Below are 21,295 nucleotides of genomic sequence, written 5' to 3' on the forward strand. Positions count from 1 at the left end.
CTTGTGGGACAAGTTTGAACTCCAAAATCTGGATTGCTCAATAATAGTAATTACAGACTACTATTTGATTTTATCTTATATTAATCTTTTTTTGGGGTATATGACAAAGTAATCCGCTTTTTTACGATCTTGACCTCATTTCAACTAGTCTTCGATTTTGTTGAAGGTTTTTCGTTCTTGGGTCAATACATTATTAAACTTTTACAATTAGAAATCATATCTTTTTTAATTTTGAAATATAAAGTTACATTCCAGATTCCAGCTATAGAATACTTATGAAGTGCATTCATCAGATTCTGAAACAACTTGGTATTAATTGTGGGTTATTGAAATTCAAGATGGAATTACCTTAAATGATAAGTCAATCGGATTCTCCAAATTGGGTGGAGAATAATCGAACCAAAGATTTGGTCTTCACAATCTTATATAAACTAAGAATCCGATGATTGATCAACATCCGGAGTCTTAAGTCTTATGAGTTACTAAGGTTCAGATGTTAATTCTTTTAAGTTATATCTGTATGGGTGTTGTTCATTGGATATACTTATTACAAGACAAATGAAAACAATCTCCCCCTATTTGTCAATAATACAAATAGATACCTATGTAAGAAACACTTAGAAAAAATGGTACCAAAAACTCATAAATTCAGTGATCCATTTTGGATTCTTTTTTCATTTTCTCTTTTTGTTCTTTTCCTTTTCTAAGGCTCTTTTTCTATTGTTTTTTGTTGTGTTTTCTGCCATCCTTTTGTTTTCTCTCAGGTTACCAAGCAATGTAAATAAAATACATAAGTATGCAAGAAAATTAAATAATCAAACTTTAAACTTAATCTAGACATACGTAAGATACTTAAAAATGTAAACTTCCATTTAGATTGAACATATTTTGGGTGTTAAAAGCTTACAACGGCTCAAGTCTCAAAGATCAAATCTTTGAATTTCATATCTCCAATTCCTTTGCTAGGTTGGTTAATCTGATTGTGTAGCATTGATCGTAACCATCTGTAAATGCCTTTCCAATATGGGTAACTAAGTTGATCGTTGGGATCTGATATCATCAAAGAGATCATAGAAGTACATCCATGCAACTGGAAGGAAGTTGCATTGGATTTCCAGGAAGCAAGGTAAGATCAAGGTTAGTGGTGATAGAAAGATTACCAGATATGACAAGAGATGAGATAATCTTTGGATTGGTTTGAATCTTGAGAGAAAAAGGAGGAGCATTTTGATGGCTCTATAGGTGCTGAAGAGGTTAAACAAACAAAGGTTTGAAAATATTTTTCAAAGACTTCAGAAGTAGGAAATCAAAATTTCTTTTTGATGTTGGTTACCTCTTATATGAGTGTTTTAATCTTGTCCATCACCTTTGGTTTGTACATACTTTTGTTGTCTCCATAAGCATCAATAATTTCCAACCATTTTGTTTAGCCATGTATAACTAGCTAGTGAATCTCTTCATCTTTACTACTCAAATTATTACGAATCAGTATACCTTTGATTAGTGGATCCTTGTACCCACTTCTCTTACATCCAATCACTGTAGCTTTGATTATTTTGGTCGTATGGCTTCGTCTGGAGAAAATGTTGTTAAATTCTTCAAGCTTCTCATCTCTTTCGATTTGAAGAGCTTTGGCTGCAGCTAGCTATTCTTCAAAAAGATTTATATCATCTAGATTAGACCGAGGAGGAGGAGGAGGCATATAAAGAGTATCTGAATCAAAGTTTCTTAGGATTTGAATCTTTTCAGCTTTCTTCTTTTTCTCGATTCTTCTTCTTCATTAGCCATCATAATCCATTTTTCCTTTATCTACAGTTAATTATCGATGTGTCTGGTTGAAATGATATAGGTTCTAACAATAATAGGGAGTAGGTTCAGATGAAGTAATAGCAATATCCAATTAAGTTGTTGAAATTTCTTCTACAACTTTGACAGCAATAGATTCAACAACGTCATTTGATTCCTTCACAACATCATCGGATTCTTGATGAACTTTTTCTTCAAGAGTTTGAACATTCCTTTCAACGATTTGTTATGTGACTAGAGATTCCCCCCCCCCCTTAATAGGATGTTCTTTTTCAAGATAACCTTGAGGTTCCTCCTCCTCAATAAGATGTTCTTCTTCAAGGTTACCTTGATGTTCCTCCCCCTCAATAAGGCGTTTATTTGTTTCCTTTTCTTGATGATCTTCTGAAACCAGATTAAGAAACTCTTCACTGGACGAGTCTTCATCTGATGTCTTGTAGGAATCATCATCATTTTGCTCATATGTTCCTATGCTAGTGGATTGATGGGCATTCTCCCCATCACTAGCACTAGGAGACAGATCAAACAAGGTTTGCAATTGAAGGAAATCATCGTTGAAAATCACATTAAGCTTTTTGGTATGCCTTTCAGTAACATACAAATAACTCCCTATCAATTTTCAGAAAATGAGAAGCTTGGCCCAAAAACTATAGTTATCTTATTGAGCTTTTCAATGATAACTTGATTAACTTCTACCTATACATCTATCTTTTTATAAAGTAAATCAAGAGACTCCTTGAATCTATCCAAATACGACTACTTAGACAATTTCTCATCATTACCAACAATATTTCCAATAGAGATCTAGTGTGTGGAGATCTATACCCTCAAAAGGCTATATTAGCAAGTAAATCATGCAAGTATACATGGCTTACAAGTATCGTCCAAATCAAGTAATAACGATAAGTAATACCAAATATAGTTCCATAGAGATTTAAAATGCAAAGAGAGTCACAAAAGTTAACTTTAAAATGAGATTTCAAAAAGGGGGTTTTGGAAGCAATAAAGCTTCAAAGACTAAATATCTTTGAGAGAGTTACTAACCAAAACCAAAATGTAACAATAATTAAAAAATAGTATCAATGCAAGATCAGGTTGTATTTCAGCAACGAAGTGTAGTGAATATTGCTACATAAATAGCTCTTTATAACACTATTGGATTGAACGGCCTTCCAAGGAAGTGCAAATTAGACCATATGTTGGAAGTGCACTTGGTGATGCATTAATCCCAAACTAGTACAGATCTTGCCTTTCTTTCCATATAGTTTTGCAACCCATAAGATTACTGCGACTCTTTATAGCTTTTATAACACACTTGGTAAAAATATTTGTGTTGTCTTAATTTTAGGTCCAACTCATTTGAATGAAATAACATGTGTCAATTTGTCAAAGATTACCAGATAAAATATTGATATCACTTGTGAATAGTGAAATAAATTGCTATTAGCAAAGCAATCATCGACTAACACTTGGATTAATCTTACAACCTTCACTTACACCTATACTAAGGTATTTAGCCTAGCATTACTGATTGTAAGTGCTTAAAAATAACTGATATAAATGGAAATGACTGCATGTAAATAACGTAAAAGTAAATTCTGCAAGAAGAGTACAGAGAAAGCTGGAAAGGTTGTTGTAGCAACAGACAGTGACGAAGAACACTTAAAAAGTACTTGAAAAATAATATTTAAAAGTAGCAAGGACCTAAAGTTTAGTTGAAGCTTTGATCATTATGATAAAGTTCTATTGTTCCAATTACACACACTAAACAAAAGATTACCTCTCATATATATACTAGCAAAAGGGAATCAAAAGTACTAAAGGTTATTAACCAATGGACAATACAAAAGATTCATGATGTACAAAATATGCTTAAGTACAAAAGGTTAAGGTATCTTTCAGTGGCATCTTCTATCAAACCGTCTGCTATCAGTACTAGAAGATGCCCTCCTCGAAAATTTGACTTTTCAAAATATTCAACGAGATTAAGCCAGTTGTGCCAATATCTAGTGTTGTAGCAACGTACACACCTGCTACAGTAATGCTTATGTCAGCATTTCTTTCATCAAATACATAAAACAGTACCATTCCTGCATCTTAGCTCAATGAATAAAAAACCATAAAATAAGACTAGAAGACTCAATATAGGGTTGGGAAAGGTGTAAAATAAAGTGAAATAAAGTCATAATTAGGTGCTAAAGTGTATGCTTTTGCACACTTATCAAGGTCTCCAAATCCTGAGCAATGGATATCATGTTTGATTAACGCTAGTCAATCTATGCTTTGATCGACTCTAAGGATTCTGATACAAGATCCAGAGAATTACCAATGCCTTCTTGAAGCTTGTTTTCCGCGTCCATAACTTTATGAGTCTGATCATGTGATCGTTCAAGAACCTCGATCTTCTTTAGCACTTCATTCATACAATCGTGGTGAGTCTCAGCTTGTTTCCTTTAGAGTCTTCTTCCATATTTTTAAATCATTCATCTAATGTTTGGTTTTTCTCCAAGAAATTTTTAGTGAAAGTGGCCAACCGAGATGCTGTTAAGCAAGTTTGAAGATTGAACTCACAAAGTTGGTCAACAACATGAGATGGGAGATCATAAAGTGTATGAACTTAATGCATGCGACCACACCATGGATGAGTTGCAGTCGATGATTGAGGTTTGATCTATGAATCAAATTTGAGTGATCACATCGGAAGAGGTGAAGATTTGCTAAGATCCACCACTAACTTGAGGAGATGGAATGGAGTAAGCAGGTATTTGAGCATCATTTTTTCATTGGTGTACTACTTGATGGATGATCATTTGAAGTTTGCTCATCTCTTTTAAATGATGAAGGTGATAGACCGATGATCTCATGAGATATGGCAGGTGTGACGGTGGTTGATTGAGCTGGATTGCCAATATCATCAGATTCCATTGAAACCTGTGAACCATGAATTCTTGCAAGTGAGTCATCATATATGTGTTATCCTCCCCCATAGTGGTGATTATAGGTTCATTAGAATGTATAGGTGATATAGAATGTGATGATAAGGCTGTTGTGGTAGTGATCAAATAGGTTGTTTGGGTTTCGGGTGGATCCTCATTCACACCACTGGACAACAAGGATGCCGTGATGGATTTTATGAGCTTTCCCTTGTGTACAAAAGTACCCTTTTGGGAGGGTATTGTGGAGCTGGTTGGGTGTCAGATGCCATGGACTCTGATTGGCTAATTTCAATATCCGAAGACTTTTGAGAGCCTTTGGATAGTTTGAGGTTTTAGTCCTTTAGGATGATTAGGTCTTCTTTGAAGATTCCAGTTTGGCTAGACTGGGTAACTTCCATTTTTTCATGGAAGGAACAGAGATTTGGGTAGATTTCAAGGTTCTTTTAGATTCATTACCTCTTTGGAAAGAGGAACGACAGTAGCTACCAAGGTAGTCGTATGAGAATCCGATACTCTTTTTGAGCTGACATCGGTTTCTTTAATCTCTTGGATGGCCAAGAAGAAGGTGAAAGAGAGGAGGCTATTTTGGATCTCTTTTTGAATAAGGAAGCAATTTTGGTTAATAAGAATTCCCTTGTTGTTTCTCTCTCCAATGGAGAGTTCTAAATTTGTCTTAAAGATTAAGCAAATGAAATCGTACCTGTAGGCATTGGGGGATCTGATGGCAGGGTCTTCTATTGGAGATAATGTGATTGATTTCTAGAGTAGAATCTTCAGAAGGACTTGGAACTTTATCTCCAAGTTTGTCACCAATGATTAGAGCCAAAAATCGAACAAATGGGACATGAGCCTTCTTTTGCTTTTTAGAGTGATTTTTCTCACCAGTTCATCAAAAAAGTATTTCCCAAAGTTGATATTCTTCTTAAAAATTAGAGCATGAGCAAGTCTCGTGACATTACTATGTGATTGATCCTATCCACTAACCTTGAAATGAGACATTGAACTAGATTCTCGACATATGCTTAAGAAGAATGGTTCCCAAACATTGGCTTCTTCATCTTTTAATCGATACTCAAGAATATGAAGAACTTTTTTATGTGCTTCATTTGAACGTAGATATTCATAAACATTTGATGAAGAAGAATGACGTTGAAGAATCCTAGCTACATCATCGACGGTAATGATTACATCCTTTTCATTGAGCACAGAGGCAATGATCGATTCATCCTTCTTCGAGTAGACACATGAACACCATAAATTTCCCAGAGAAAGGTGCTCATCATGGACGGACCTATGTATGTGGTATAGATGGCACGTGCCACCGTATTATGTCTCTGCCAAAGGGTAAAAAAATTAGGTTTCGTGAACGGTGCAACCTATTAATTTGTTGTGTGCCACCGTATGTATTTTGAAACTACAATGAGAACAAGTTTTATTTGGTAGAGTTGGTTTGCAAGCCTTTTTATTCCACCCCACACCCAAGTCCGAATCATGTTAGTGTCATTTTTTAGTCAAACGGTGCCACCTTTTGAAAAAAAATTCTGTATATTTGTTTGTTATAGTCAAACGGTGTCACAATTTTAAAAAAATTTCCTATATATTTTTTTCTTATGGTCAAATGGTGCCACCGTTTAAAAAAAATTATGGTCCGTCCCTGGTGCTCATCCAAAATAGCAAAGGAGAAACTATAAGTGCATGCTTAACTGTTCTTGACTCTTGAGATCCAGACTTGGGTATGTTCTTGGAGATGGATGAGAGTTGAAGAAAATAGGTAAAAAGACCAAGATGCCCCTCACGTGAAGGACACATGACTGCGTTAACGGATCCAATTCTAAGGCATCTGTGGGAGGGGCAGGATTGGGCTAAAAACTCAATTTTTGGACCAAAAATATACTTTATGTTTCAAAGGGACCAAAACAAAAAGACAGTATTCATGAGGGACCATATTTGTAATTCACTCATATAATTAAAACAAATCCCTAATAATATAATATGTTAATTAATACAATCAAGATAGTAAAAAAATTAAATAATATAATATTTTAATTAAGGGAATTTTAAATTGATTATATATATATATATATATAATATTATAAATTCCATATCTAGCTACTGACTGTGGTACACAACTGTCATTGTTCACACATCATATGTGGATTGGTGGATTTCTCATAGTTGGTGTTGCTACACATGCATCCATTTTTATGGTAAGAGACTATGATCCAACTACTCGATACAACGATCTATTWGATCGTGTTCTTAGGCATCGCGATGCAATCATATCTATATTGCTTAATATGTTCACAAATAATATTACTAATTTCGTCGGCTTGAATGGTTACCATGAGTATTTCTTAATTCTTTTTTGAAAAACAAAATAAATAATAATGCCTAAAGTACAAGGACTAATCYATTATTTCTTTCATTGCCCCCAATATGCCCATATTGGCACCGATAGCATGTTGGTAAAAGAAATTAAAAAGTATATACATTAATTTATAATTTTAAATAATCTTTACGTATAATATGAATAAAAATAAAAATTTACATATTCTATCTAATTAATAATTTAAAAAAAATATAATTAATACTTAAATCAAAAAATTTATTAAAATCATTTAGCACAATTTCGTTATCTATGAAACAAAATAACTTTAACTTTAATTTTTATGTAATCTACATAAATATTTTTAGAATTATGATATTTTTTTGATAACTAATATATTGAGTAATAATGTAAAAATAGTTGATATCATTAATAATTCTAAATAATTGATATTAATGTATCATGTTTGATTAAAATTAATTAATATTTGTTGATAATTAATATTTAGTAATACTAGTAATAATTAATGTTCATTAATAATTAACATTCATTTAAAATTTGTTAGGACTAAAATAGTCCTAAGTATTTGAAAGTTTTTATAAAATCTTTACTTTGTATTGTATTATAATATTTGTAATTAGGCTTAAAGAGCATTGGGCTGTAACTTGTAAATGTCATCTATAAATAGATGACATAATAAATTATTATTAATATTAATGAGAGTTATAACCGAAAAAAGTGACAATAAACTCCCAAAACGTTACTCCAATTAACATTTCAATAAATTTACTTATATCCATCCAAAACATATACTAAAAAAAAACTCCAAACCTTGTAGTAAAGAAAGTGATGAATTAATCTAAAGCAAAGGAGTTTGTTGTAAATCAGTTGAGTTCAGTTTAGTATATACAACAAATTAATTAGTGTGCATCAGTTACATACACCTCACCTACATACAAAATCAATAACTAACTACACGTGTAAAACTAAAATAATTCACTTCAACCCCCTCCATTTATACGTATAAAAGAATTCACCACAATTCACCATTTGAGAATACTACATGTCGTCATCAACTTCGACCTTTCTTTTATATATTTATATTTATATTTATATTTATATTGATGATTTATCTTCGTAGTCTTGTCGAGTTTTTAGCAGCTGCTTGCTTACACATGCAATCTGGCATCGGGTACGTGTAAAGTGACCCACTCGGCTTCCTCACTTCGCTTCCCTTTACATCGCTATGATGAAGCATTTCCCGCAACTGTCGCTGAAAGCTCTCCCATCTAAACATCATCATCATTGTTAATAACGACATCATTCTATTTGTGAACCTTGAGACATCACTATAACTATGAATATATATATATATATATATATATATATATTGCCAAAGAGAGATGGTGTCACCTGATACGGGGGCTGTCGAACAATTGAGCTAATTTTCTCTTGTCGGGTATTATTGTCTTGGAATGTCCTTCATACGAATAGCGTCGATGACCAATTATGAAATGTGGGAAATTTCCGCCTTGAGTAGTCACGAAAACCTCACTATGAAGACATATTGTATAATCGAGAGCAGCCAACCTAGATGAGTACCCCTGCGTTAAAACCAACTGCCCGTAAGCATTTTCTTTCGACTACTCCATTTTAGCACTCCCTCTCAATGATCATCAATTTTCAACTTCGAATTTATTTCAATTTTCACTTTAAAAAAACAACTCCTCTTTTCAATTCAAAACGGATCTTTTGTGTCCCCGTGGCTTTAGTTAAAGAGGTGGACATCCTTGCAGAACGAGTCACACGCCTGGAGTTCGACTCTAGGCACCACCCACCTACCAGTGGGACACAGGAATTTACGAAAATAACCTTCGGACAGATTTTTTTGAATGCATGACCTTCTAACATATTTCGAGATACCTAGTGTTAGGAAGAGACATTTTTCTGTAAGGCAGAGTCGTTCTTAAATACGTCAGAAGGTTATTCTCCTAAACAACCTTCAGGATGCACTTTACCTCCCCAGAAGGTGGCATCATATACCCTTTTTGAAGGACCGTCAAGTATATCAACGATACTCTTGTGGTGACAAGTGTAAGGGTAATTAAGTCATTTGGTTTCAAAAAGAACTTTTAGAAACAAGAAAGCTAGAGAAATACCACAAATGGAGCGAGCTCCTCGGGTGAAGCTAATGTATCCTTGGTTTCTAACCGCGGAAACATTTGTTTAAGTGGTGCCATATATTTGTCAGCTTTGTATATTTTACCCGCTGCCACATATACTGAAGTATTGTTATCGAAACCCATGCCCCTAAGCATCATTCCAACCTACATATCATACAAGCAACATAACTTTTAGTCTAATATGGCAAGAAAACCAAAGTATTTGATATCAATAGCCCTATGATTCCGGGTTCATTAACCAACAGCTAGCTTAAGGGATGTTTACTCTTTTTTTCCATTAAGCCCTGTATGGGTTAAGTTGTCTATCTGGATAAATTTGTCAGCCTGAGGGATAGGAGACCAATTGCATATAGCCATTATTTCTAGGGTATTTCTAGTATAATTTGTTTGAGGTGGCTTAATGGGGACAAGTGAGGGGTCTTGACTAATTCCATATAGCCATTTTTGCTTAAGGGCTTAACCATTAAATAGACTCATGTATGGGTGAGTGAATAAGCCGCCCAGACCATTAAGTTCATTAAGCTTGCAAGTAACAACCGCTTATATTTTCGTTATTGGGGTTTTTTCGCTCTTTTATCACATTATGCCCCTTGTATTTCCTTTTAGATCATTTGACATTATCATTTAGCTTATCGGCTAGATATTACAAAAATGTGACTAGTTTATGAACCAACAACTAGATTTTCAGCTAACAGCTAGTTTGCTAAACATAACGTTAGAAAATAGTAGTAAGCATCCAACATGCATTTTGTAATGTATATTATTTACTCCCCATATATTTGTGAGCCATACATACCTCAAGGGGAGTTAAAGGGCATTTTCCGTCCATCCTAATTGCACCAGGTCTTATTATCCGACCTCTTTTCCGGAACTTTCCTCTCCAACTTCTTTCACGAGCAATATCCATTTCGTGTTGTTCTTCCTCCCCACCATCATATACACAACATGAAAATGCAACCATGTCCTTCAAAATAAACAACATTTCAGGTTCGTTATTATGTACAATTGTCCGCTACCAAAAGTAAGTGCCTACTTTCCAATTCTACCCTTGATTATGAGATGGAGAAATTCATGACTCCCTCTATTAAGAGTAAAATTGTCATTTAGTTAACTAACATGTGCAATATTTACACATTTCTAACACTGTATGACTTCTTTACAGTGGACATTTGTTTTGGGACGGAGGAAGTATATTGTAGATATTATATGCCAGAGTTAAGAAGACAATGAAACACACCTCTTCAAAACGGAGATGAACGGAGATATACTTTCCGCCACTACTAGAACTATTCCGGATCATTCTATCGACCATTTTTGCTGCAAGTGTGCGTATAGGCTCTGAAAACCTAAGTGCCCCAAAATTGGATAAACATCTAAGCCCTTGGATATCTGAAGGAACAGCATGAGCCAATCTGTTAGAGAATGGTGCAACACGTACCGCCCTGCACAATAAAATAATGTCGCAGACCTATCTGTTAAAAATATATGGAAAAAGTCGACCATTTTAACGAGAAATCTAGCAACATATACTACAATATTTGAAGAAAAAAGAATGACGTGCAGCATCATAAAAAGGAATAAATATGTATAGATCATAAAGTATCTACATTATAAGAGAATAAAGTTGCACCTCACCAAAACGGTATGAAAAAAGGTAAAATGTATAAAAACGCAGCACTTAGGGGCCGTTTACTAAATGCTTGCCTGGTAAGTGCTTATTGGGTAATTTTCCTTATCTGATGAACATGGAAAGAGTCAAAAACCTTACCCGGTAAAAGCAATGATAAAGATGGAGAGTCTTACTCGGTAAGTGAGGGCGACGACTCTTACCCGCGTAAGTGCTTACCGGGTAAATTGTTGCATACGATATTATTTTAATGTACTATAATCTTACCCGGTAAAATAAATTATAGTGTTGACTCTTAAAGTAGGTGCTTACTGGGTAAGTATTTAGGTAAACGGCCCCTTAGTTCCTATTTAGTGTAACAAAGAATTTACTTTTCTCAATCAATGTAACGAAGTTTCAAAAATGTTTATTTCATACCCATTTTGACCTGTAACCTGATGAACTTGTAACATTTGATGACGTGGATGCCAAGTTGTTAATCAATATATTTTTTCCAATCAATATAACTTGAAAACTTGGCATTTATGTCATCAAATATTACAAAATCAGCATGTTAACGGTGAAAATGGTTACGAAATAGAAAATTTGTTAAAAACATTACGTGTAGCATTAAATATTTATCTATGAACAAAGCGAGAAAATTATGAATAGAGCGTATATTGGGATAATAATAATAAACGGCAAAGCTTCTTATTTACATACCCCAACTCCAGAAGCTTTGGCAAGACCTTTTGAAGGTAGTAAGTTGGACTTGACCAACCTTTGACTCTCAAATTCACAATGTTGCTTATATTGTTGTCGAAACGCTCGAGTACATCTTCTGGTAATTCTCGAACCACATTCACGTGATGTCTTAATGCATATATGAAGAATTCCTCATCAAATATCTCCCCGAACTTGCTGCAATTTCGATGCAAAAGGAAGGTTTTAAACTTCCGTAAATGTCATGCTTTTCCTTGGTGCTCCTATATTCTTTTCTATCTTTATCTCTTTACTTTAATGGGGGTATCTAACCATTATTCAAAAAATATAAAATACCCGTCGATAAAGAAACCTTGTAGACCAAAATAAATGCCATAAATACTGCATAATGATTAGTAGCAGGCAAATGCAATTTGGTCGAAAAGGGAAAAGTTGTATTTATCCGGAAATAAGAGGCTCTACTATTACTATGTTATAGTCTAGGTTCTAAATGACGAGAGGTGTGGCGTGATGATGAGGTCAAGCCTCAACCCTTGGGAGCCATGGCGTTTTTCTAGGCATGGTTTAAGGTGGTAAATCTGTACTTCATATATATATATATATATATGGACTTGGGATCACGTGAGAAAAAAGGATTTTGAAGAAAAGAGTAAGCGGTGAAGGTGCCGTTATATTGTGTGAATGTTAGGTTATATTTCGTGAAGGTAGTGAAGGTTTCAAGACCTGAATGTGTACCTTCACCAATTTCTGTGAAGGCAGTCACCTTCATATATATATATATATATATATGTGTGTGTGTGTGTGTGTGTGTGTGTGTGTGTGTGAAAGTTACATTATATTATGTGAAGGTTCCATTTCTCATGAAAAGTGGTATTTCTCATGGGAACCCAACCCTATATATATACACATATATGTCATATGTCTATAGAGCATACAAAAAGTGTTATATCGACAACTCATAACAACGTAAAAGGTAAAAATAAGACAATTGCAAAAAAATAATTAACAAGTCAAATAGCACGTTACAAAAACTCGTGCCGTCTTTTAGAACCATGGTTATACAAGTACAGGTGTAGATGCGGATAATGAGAAGATGACAGTGATAAGCCTGAGATACAGTTTACCCATTCTCGAAGAAAGAAGTAGGGAGGGTAGAATGGTCTTTTCAAGTCTGTTGATGTGGTATTGGGAGTTAAGTCGGTGCGTTGGGGAGTACAAATAGGAGGGAGCATGGAGAGGAGAAGCATTTTGGAAGATTCTGTCAACTGGGAAAGGGTCAATCTCTCGGATATTGGCGACGTAGTAGCAGTAGCTGTGTTTTTGTTGGTTGCAACCATTCGATTGTAATCAGAGTGAAAATAAGTGATATAAAATCGGATTTGAGTCCAATTGTTCATCAAATTGGTATCAGAGCAGGTTCGAACCATGCCACGTTCGATTGTGTCAAGAATCGAGGAGGTAGAAAAAAGTATGGATGAGGTACAAACGAGGATGACATCGATCGAGGAAAATATTCAGACTATGATGCAACAAATGGCAACAATGGGATTGCCTTGAAGGAGGGAGTGGAACCTGTGAACGTTCGGCCTTACTGCTCGCTATCTACAGTACCAGGAGGATGAGGTGGAAAAAATGGTGCGCGAGATGCTTGGGGCCGGGATCATCCAACATAGCCAGAGAGCATTTTCTAGCCCAGTTTTGTTGGTTAAAAGAAAGATGGTAGTTGGCATTTTTGTATCGACTACCGTGCGTTAAATAAAGGAACAATGCCAGACAAGTTTCCCATTCCAGTCATTGATGAGTTGTTGGATGTATTGTATGGCGCGACTTGTTTTTCCAAGTTGGATTTGAGGGCCGGATATCATCAAATTAGGATGCAGAAAAAGGACGTGCATAAGACGTCCTTCCGAACACACGAGGGACATTATGAGTTCTTGGTAATGCCCTTCAGGCTTACCAATGCTCCGGCCACTTCTCAATCGTTGATGAACAATGTTTTTAGACTGTTTCTAAGGCGGCTTGTTTTGGTGTTCTTTGACGATATCTTGGTTTACAGACTACAGTAAATCCGTGGGTGACCCTGTGGAGCATTTGAAGATGGTATTTCCAGTGCTTGTGGAAACATCAGTTGTGTGCAAATCGGGGAAAAATGCGAGTTTGGAAGATGTGAATTAGGTTATCTAGGACACATCATTCCAAAATAGACCAAGAAAAAGTAGATGCAATGTTAAAGTGCCACAACCTATTTCAGTGACTCAGTTGAGGGGATTTTTGGGTCTCACAGGATATTATCGAAAATTTATAGCAGCGTACGGTGAAATAATAAGGCCTTTAACGGATTTGTTGTAGAAAAATAAGTTTGAGTGGAACGACAAGGCTACCACAACTTTTGAGAAGTTGAAGCGAGATTCGATAGAAGCATTGGTGTTGGCTTTACAGGATTTCTCTAAACCATTTGTGAATGAAACAGACGCCTCGGGAAGTGGAGTTGGAGCAATATTGATGCAAAATGATAAGCCTATTCCATTCCATAGCCAAGTATTTAGTTTGCAGGCGCGATAGAAACCCATTTACGAGAAGGAGCTTATAGCTATTGTTTTCATTGTCTTGAAGTGGCGACCGTATGTGCTCGCGAGGAAATTTGTGGTACGAACGAATCAGATAAGTTTAAATTTTTTGTTGGAGCAAAGGGTGATCGAGCCACCTTATCAGAATTAGGTGGCGAAATTCATGGGGTATGATTTTGATAACATATACAAGTCAGGAAAAAGTAACCTGGCCACTGGGAGAGGACTCGAATGTTCCGTGATGGGGGGCCGCAATGGAATGTAATTTGATGGGAGGTTGGTCAAGACGAGTAGTCGGGGAAAAATAAAGAAGACATTGTAGCAGGAAGGGGTGAGCACAAGGGTTTTTCCGTCAAATATGACCTCTTGTGGTATAAGGATAGGGTGGTATTATCTCGATCCTCATTAATATGACTTAAGGAGTTCAATAGTTCGCCGGTTGGGGGACACTCGGGAGAAGAGAGAATGTATCAACGTATCGTTACCGGGTTGTTATGGGTGGGTATGAAAACGGATATACGGGATTTAAGCTTTGATTCCCCTTAGGTACTATTAATTCCTTGGAGGCCCAACAACCACTGTTACAAGAATCAAAGAAATTTATTTCCCTAAATCAAATAAGACCTAAGATTCTTCATATACTCCATATGCTTTTGTTCATAGCTATGTTGTTAATTGCAGCGCAATAGCGGATTTCGGACCTATGCAAAATATCGGTGGTTAAATAGTTCTGTAAATAGCGGTTCCGTTAATATCGGCGCAATTTACCGCTATTTGACCGATATTTAGGGTCAAATTGCGGACCGCAATAGCGCTATTTAGTTTGGGTTTATCTGGGCTTTATTTTGAGTCATTGACTTGGGCATTTGAGCTTTCTGTTTTGATTTGGGCTATGTTTGACTTGGGCAGTTGCACTTTTCCTATTTTGTTTTGTGAAACTTGTTTAAGTTGATGATGTTGAAACTATATTTTTAATTAATGCATATGATATGTTTATGTATGCATACGTATATATATTATATGTATAATTCTAAGAAATATTGTATGAACAGCTATTTTTGGACCGCTATACCACCGTTGTTTCCAATATCAGTCCTGACTGCTATAACAACATAGGTTCATAGTAAAACACGAGGTACTAAAGAACAAAAGTAAATAATCAAAATAAATAGATATACTTTAGAAAGCAGCAACAATAAAAGAATTGTCCAATAAACTTAAATATTAGGGGCCGTTTACCAAACACTTACTCGGTAAGTGCTTACTGGTTTAACACTATTATTTACTTACCGAAGATTTTAGTCCACCAAAATGACATCATATGCAACAATTTACCCGGTAAGCGCTTACCATGGTAAGAGTCGTTACCCTCACTTACCGGGTAAGACTCTTGGTCCTTGTCTCGCTCTTACCGGGTAAGATTCTTGATCCTTACCATATTCATCCAATGAGGTAACGTGACTTGGTAAGCGCTTACCCGGATAAATGTTTGGTAAACGGCCCCTTAGTATCAATTTCATGTGAGAGTATGAGAAGGAAAAAACAAGAAACAAAGAGATCGGCTACCTTGAATCGCGCCACACACTGTTCAAATGAAATATTGGAATGACAAGCGTAGCATTCAGTAGCCCTGCCACCGCCACTGCATCGCATATCTGATTTTTTTCACATACTAACTGAATAAGTTCAATTGTACTTGCTTCTGTGGTTATATAAAAACAGAAAGCTAAGACACGAATACCATTGTAACAAATATACTCAATTAAAAGCTGATTTTCTATCAAGAAAGAAGAAGCTCATAGAGTGTGTGTGTGTGTGTATATATATATATATATGTATATGTATATCTTCCAATTTTAATCAATAGACGAAGATTAATTCCATCAAATCTTCATGGTATCATAATTTGCTTCCACTGCAACACCTTTATGACACTCTACCACTAGTCTACATGGTAAGTTGGGAAAATTACAATTAAACCCGTGGATCATTGACTCGGAAACATCAGATCATACGCCCGGAGATGAGACAATTTTCATTGAATATCAACATTGTAAATCTAATCTCATGGTGAAGATAGTTGATGGCACTTTTATTTAAAGTAGTCGGGATAGGATTACTTCCAATATCACCTAGGATCATTCTAAAATATGTGCTTTATTTTCCTAATGAATCTTGATTGCGTGATTTCCATTCAGCCATTTTTTTAAATACTCTTTCCCAATGTGCGTTTTTCAGGAATTAGGTTCGAGAAACAAGATTGGCAGTGTTGAGATGCGTCACTACTCCGTAACAAAATGATTCCTGAAGAGAAAAACAAGGCGGTTGTTGGAGAACACCTATCGGGGAAGCTACCCTTGCTTCCGCATATCTCAATCAATGGGTTACCATCTCGAGTCCTTCAGTTTAAAACACCTTGTCAAATTCTTATTCATCTCTTTCCTTAATCCAATCTACCTCCAAAAGTATTTGAATACTCATCCTTTGTCAATGTCTATCAACACGATCCACAAAGCTTTTTTCGGTTACTCTATAAACAAAAAAGGGTATAAATGCTTTTGCCCCACAAAAGTATTTGAAGCCATGGCCAAGATTAAAATTCAAAGGGGGCAGGGGGCATAGTACACTTTCAAACTTGGAGTTGGAATATCTTGCATGATAAAAATTCCTTTGCTTCAAGTAATCAACCACTAAACTTGGAAATTATTCCAAGTCAGCCTACATTTCCTTACATCCAACTTCTGAGTTGATTCCTTTTGTAGATATCTGATCAGTGATCTTGACACGTGTGTCCTAAACAACATGCACCTCAATCAATAGCTAAAGAAGTACATATATATTCAAGAAAGGGGAAACAAGCTCAAAAGGAGGTTGAACGCATGACCCATCAACTCACATAGAAGGAATGAGCAAGAGCAGGAGGAGAGTCGAACAAAAAAAGTTATTGCCTTGAGGAAAGGTATCCGCACATGTACTCAATATCCAATTAATTTGTTTTCTTTCTTATGGGAACCTGTCAGGAACAATTCTGTCAAGATTGGATGGAAATAAACGTTCAAGAGAAGATTAGTGCTTCGGAAAGAAACAATATAGATCTTTCACCAGGGAAGAAAGCAGGAAGTCACAAACGGAGGTTCACTGTAAAGCACAAGGCAGATGGAAGCGTTGAAAGGGTTAAGGCACCATGGGTTGATCACCCAATCTTACGGTATTGATCATCGAGAAACGTTTGCTCTAACTGCAACACTTGTAATGCTATCAAGTCAATTGCTGCAAATTTAGATTGGTTACTTCATCAACTAGATATCAATGATGCATTTCTAAATGGGAATCTCAAAGAGAATATCTACATGGAGATCCCATTTCCAGAAGAATTATGACGACAACAACGTATGTGAACTGTTAAAATCTTTTAATAGTTTGAAGCAATCTCTAAGAACATGGTTTGGTCGACTCTTATGAATCAGCAAAAGGGCACAGCTTACCCAATTCCAAGTTGATCACACATTGTTTATAATGTACTTATTGTCCACGTGGATGATATCGTTCTAATTAAACATGATAGAAAGGAGATTGTAGGGATCAAACAAGTGTTGGCTGAAGTCAAAGATCTTGGTATTCTTGGGTACTTTCTAGGAACAGAAAGTAGCTTAATCAAGGAAAGGTATATTTGTTTCACAACGCAAATAAACCTCACATTTACTACAGGATACTGCTATGTTGAGCTACAGAGAAAACTCGAGTGTTAATGAGTCCTAGTAGATAAAGGGAGATACCAACGCCTAGTAAGGAAACTCATTTACCTTTCCCATATTGGTTTTGCAGTAAGCACAATTAGTCAATTCATGAACAATCCGATGGAAGAACAAATATACCAAATTCTCAGGTATCTAAAGAAAACTCCTGGAAAGGGGTTACTATTTAGAAAAAAAGGTTACCGTACATGAAGGACCTAATCTTGAAAGGGGTTACTATGCAATTCAAAGACATTTCATTGATGAAAAAATACATGTGTCTCACATACATGATACAACTCCAGCTCACGAGCAATTATGAAAATATTGACAAAGGATCTTCAAGGACCTAAATACCTAATGTTGAGAGATTGCATTGCAACTTTACAGGGAGCTATAAATATTCCCACAATTTGGGAAAGTTTCCTAATTTAGACATTAGGAAGCTCAACTAGTTTTAGCATATGTTAAGTTGCTATTTTATAGGAGTTTGTTTTCTAGTCAAATTGTATAGGAGTATGCATATATATATATATATATATATATATATATATCATGAATGTTTCCCAAATTAATCAATAAGATAATTATTAATTCTTTCAAAATCTTTGCAATAAATGAGTGCAATGCATGGTGCATCGTCATTCCAAGGTCTAGAAAAAGTACCGATAATCTTTGTTGGTTCAGCCCGCCGTTTGCTTCAATTATGAGAAAGCCATTTGATTTTGGTAGTTCTGGAATCGGAATGGATAAACAAACATCAACGAGCATGCACACACATAAGAGAAGGAAGAAAAACAATAAAAAAAAATATAATTTAGTGATCAATTCCATTCCATTTCTGGAGTTGGCAGTTTGGTATGTGTTTTATGTATTTATCAGAGTCAATTTGCATCATGTGGCACAAAGACTATGAACACCATTATTTCCGTTTTCTGGATCAAAGTTGGTTGAAAACTACACACCTGCTTGAGAATTCTGAAGAAGAATACAAGGCCTCCAAGATTGACGCAACTTCATGTTCCACACATTCATCATCTGTTATTTCCATGCACAAAATTACGATTTTAGATAGCATTTGGTAAACAACAAGACTACAATTTACAACGTTAAAGAAACGAAATTGCATCACTAAGCAAGATGAAAAGAAAATTAAATGAAGTTGATGATATGCTCTTGATAATTATCATCAAGAATGTAGCTTGCCCATCTAAGACCACCGATCCAAATCCTATTCCCCCAATTCTCATTACATATTTACCAATTACAATCAATCAAAAATAAAGGGATCCCCAATAAGCAAGCATTCAAGAAAAAAGATCATATGAAAATTGATCATGAGGGCAAATTCGTCACCGAAGTCATAAGTACTTCCAAATCCAATATCATTCTTGTTACTTATATGATCAACCCCAGATACCCACATATTAAAACCAATTGTAACTCTTGAAGTCAATCAACCCGTACTCAAATCAACATAAACTACAAATTTTCTAGTATGTCTTCTATCTAAAAGCACCTCAAAGACCTACCTAACGAAATCAACCGAATGGGCATATGGATCAGGCATTCCATGTGATTAAACACAAAAAGCATATGCATATAATCACAGCATAGAAATGAAATAAAGCAAAATTACCAAATCCGTAGTTCGATTATTCTCGGCTTCCATAAACGGCCACAAGTGTTGGAAAACCTGAGGACTTCGATACAAAGAACCTAAAGGAGCTGTTTTAGAAGTAGTACCGCTATTTTTACTCATAATACCAACATCAAAACCCATTGTACCCATATACAATAACATTACAGAGATATAAAGCAGGGGAGCAAATAATAAAACCCCTCGCCGCCTATAGACCGCCGATATCACAACATAAACCCACCGCTCCACAAAACTCTGCAGCTTCACCTCTACTCCACCGCCGCCCCCGCCCCGGAAACCACCTCCGCCGCCGCCTTTGCTACGGGTCTGACGAAATCGAGGGGAGGAAGGCGGTGAAGGAGACGGCGAGATGCTCCCACTTCTGGTACTTGGCCGTCCTAAGCGACTGTAACCGTGCATTTTTGGGATCTTTAAGTCGATTACAGCAAAATCGAATACCAAAAAGATTTTAACTTTCTGTAAAATTCTCACCCAGTTACAAAAAGTTCAAAATTAAAAGAAACCCAGATGAACAAACACTAGGAACCGATTAGTATAGACGCAACTGTAAAGAAAGTTGATTTGGGTACAAGAAACTGATACAAATAGTATAATGTCAGCATCAGGGTAGCTTTTCTTGAAGAGGTAATAAGAACAAGAACAGCAGAGAATTGAATTGATGTGAATCGGAATCAAAGGGAGTAGCAGCGTCAGAAGCTGCAAATCCCATTAAATTCCCACTTGCTATGTTCTTGAATTCAAGAGGAAAGGAGAATTAATTCACTTTATTACAAATTAGAAAGTGAAAAAGTATCGTCTTTAAGAGTGACTCTGGGTATTTTTTTTAACGTGGTGCTATTTATTACTTTTGACGCTCTTGTTTGTTTTTGGAGGACCTTCACCGACATTTTGTGACATCTGTCGGCACTCACATACCTGGTCAATGTAAAACTTTGAACGTTGTTTACTTTTCCGTTCGGTTTAAATTGTATCAGATTATGACGTAATTAGATTGGACTAGATTAGAACGACGGTTTTTGATGGGTCCAAACGTTTTTAAGATGGAATGGTCAGGATCTATTTGTATGCATTTGATATTGCTTATAAAAACAACTTATTGACTTATTTCGATGTGACACCGGTAATAAACACTTTTGAGTGTTTGGATAAACAATTTATACTGGTGTCAAACCGGTAATAAGAAGTTTTTAAAGAAGTTAAACTCTTCTAAGTTATAATAAGTTGATAAATGTTTTTGTAAAAAAACATAAGTTGTTTCAAATAAGCAATCCTAAACACCCCCTAGATGGAAATCACGTGTCTAGGGGTGACCGCGGGTTGGTTGGGCGGTTTACAACAATTTTACAACCCAACCCAATTATGACGGTTTGAAAAATCTCAACCCAACCCAACCCATTCAAAAGTATAACCCAACCCAACCCTTACGGGTTGAGGTGGGTTGGGTTGGGTTGGCGGGTTAGTAGTTACATAATTTGACGAATGAAATAATTCATAAAACTTAAGTTTATAGACCATATTATAAAGCGTCCTATCTAAAAATGTTATAATAGGTTTATAGGACATTTTTGGACGTTTCAACAAGTGTTTTAGAATGATCTTTAAATAAAATATCGTATTAGTTATTTTATAGAAACATTTTGAGAATTGTCCCGTAAACTCATCTATTTTATAGGACACCTATGCTCATATGACACTTTCAAGTCCTGTTGTATAAAATAACTAATACGACACTTTATTTTAAAAGCATCATA

At 35.6% G+C, this 21,295-nt stretch overlaps 1 protein-coding gene across 2 annotated transcripts; it reads right to left on the reverse strand.

The window, feature by feature from the left end:
- Positions 1 to 7,952: 7,952 nt before the first annotated feature.
- Positions 7,953 to 20,288, reverse strand: LOC112511580 (O-fucosyltransferase 9). 2 transcript variants are annotated; one of them, XM_025117261.1, is made up of 10 exons: positions 19,521 to 20,288; positions 18,847 to 18,919; positions 18,548 to 18,615; positions 15,714 to 15,802; positions 11,639 to 11,778; positions 10,489 to 10,640; positions 10,048 to 10,215; positions 9,228 to 9,395; positions 8,482 to 8,672; positions 7,953 to 8,357 (listed from the first exon to the last, which is right to left on the reverse strand). In XM_025117261.1, the coding sequence occupies exons 1-10, from the start codon at positions 19,941 to 19,943 to the stop codon at positions 8,198 to 8,200; spliced, it is 1,632 nt and encodes a 543-aa protein (XP_024973029.1). In that variant the 5' UTR covers positions 19,944 to 20,288; the 3' UTR covers positions 7,953 to 8,197. The 2 variants fall into 2 exon arrangements, with proteins under 2 accessions (XP_024973029.1, XP_024973028.1); XM_025117260.1 differs by having other exon boundaries at positions 10,489 to 10,693; positions 11,581 to 11,778.
- Between the last annotated feature and the right edge of the window lie 1,007 nt (positions 20,289 to 21,295).

This window comes from Cynara cardunculus (genome assembly GCF_001531365.2).
Source record: "Cynara cardunculus var. scolymus isolate 2C chromosome LG 4, CcrdV1, whole genome shotgun sequence".
Lineage (NCBI taxonomy): Eukaryota > Viridiplantae > Streptophyta > Magnoliopsida > Asterales > Asteraceae > Cynara > Cynara cardunculus.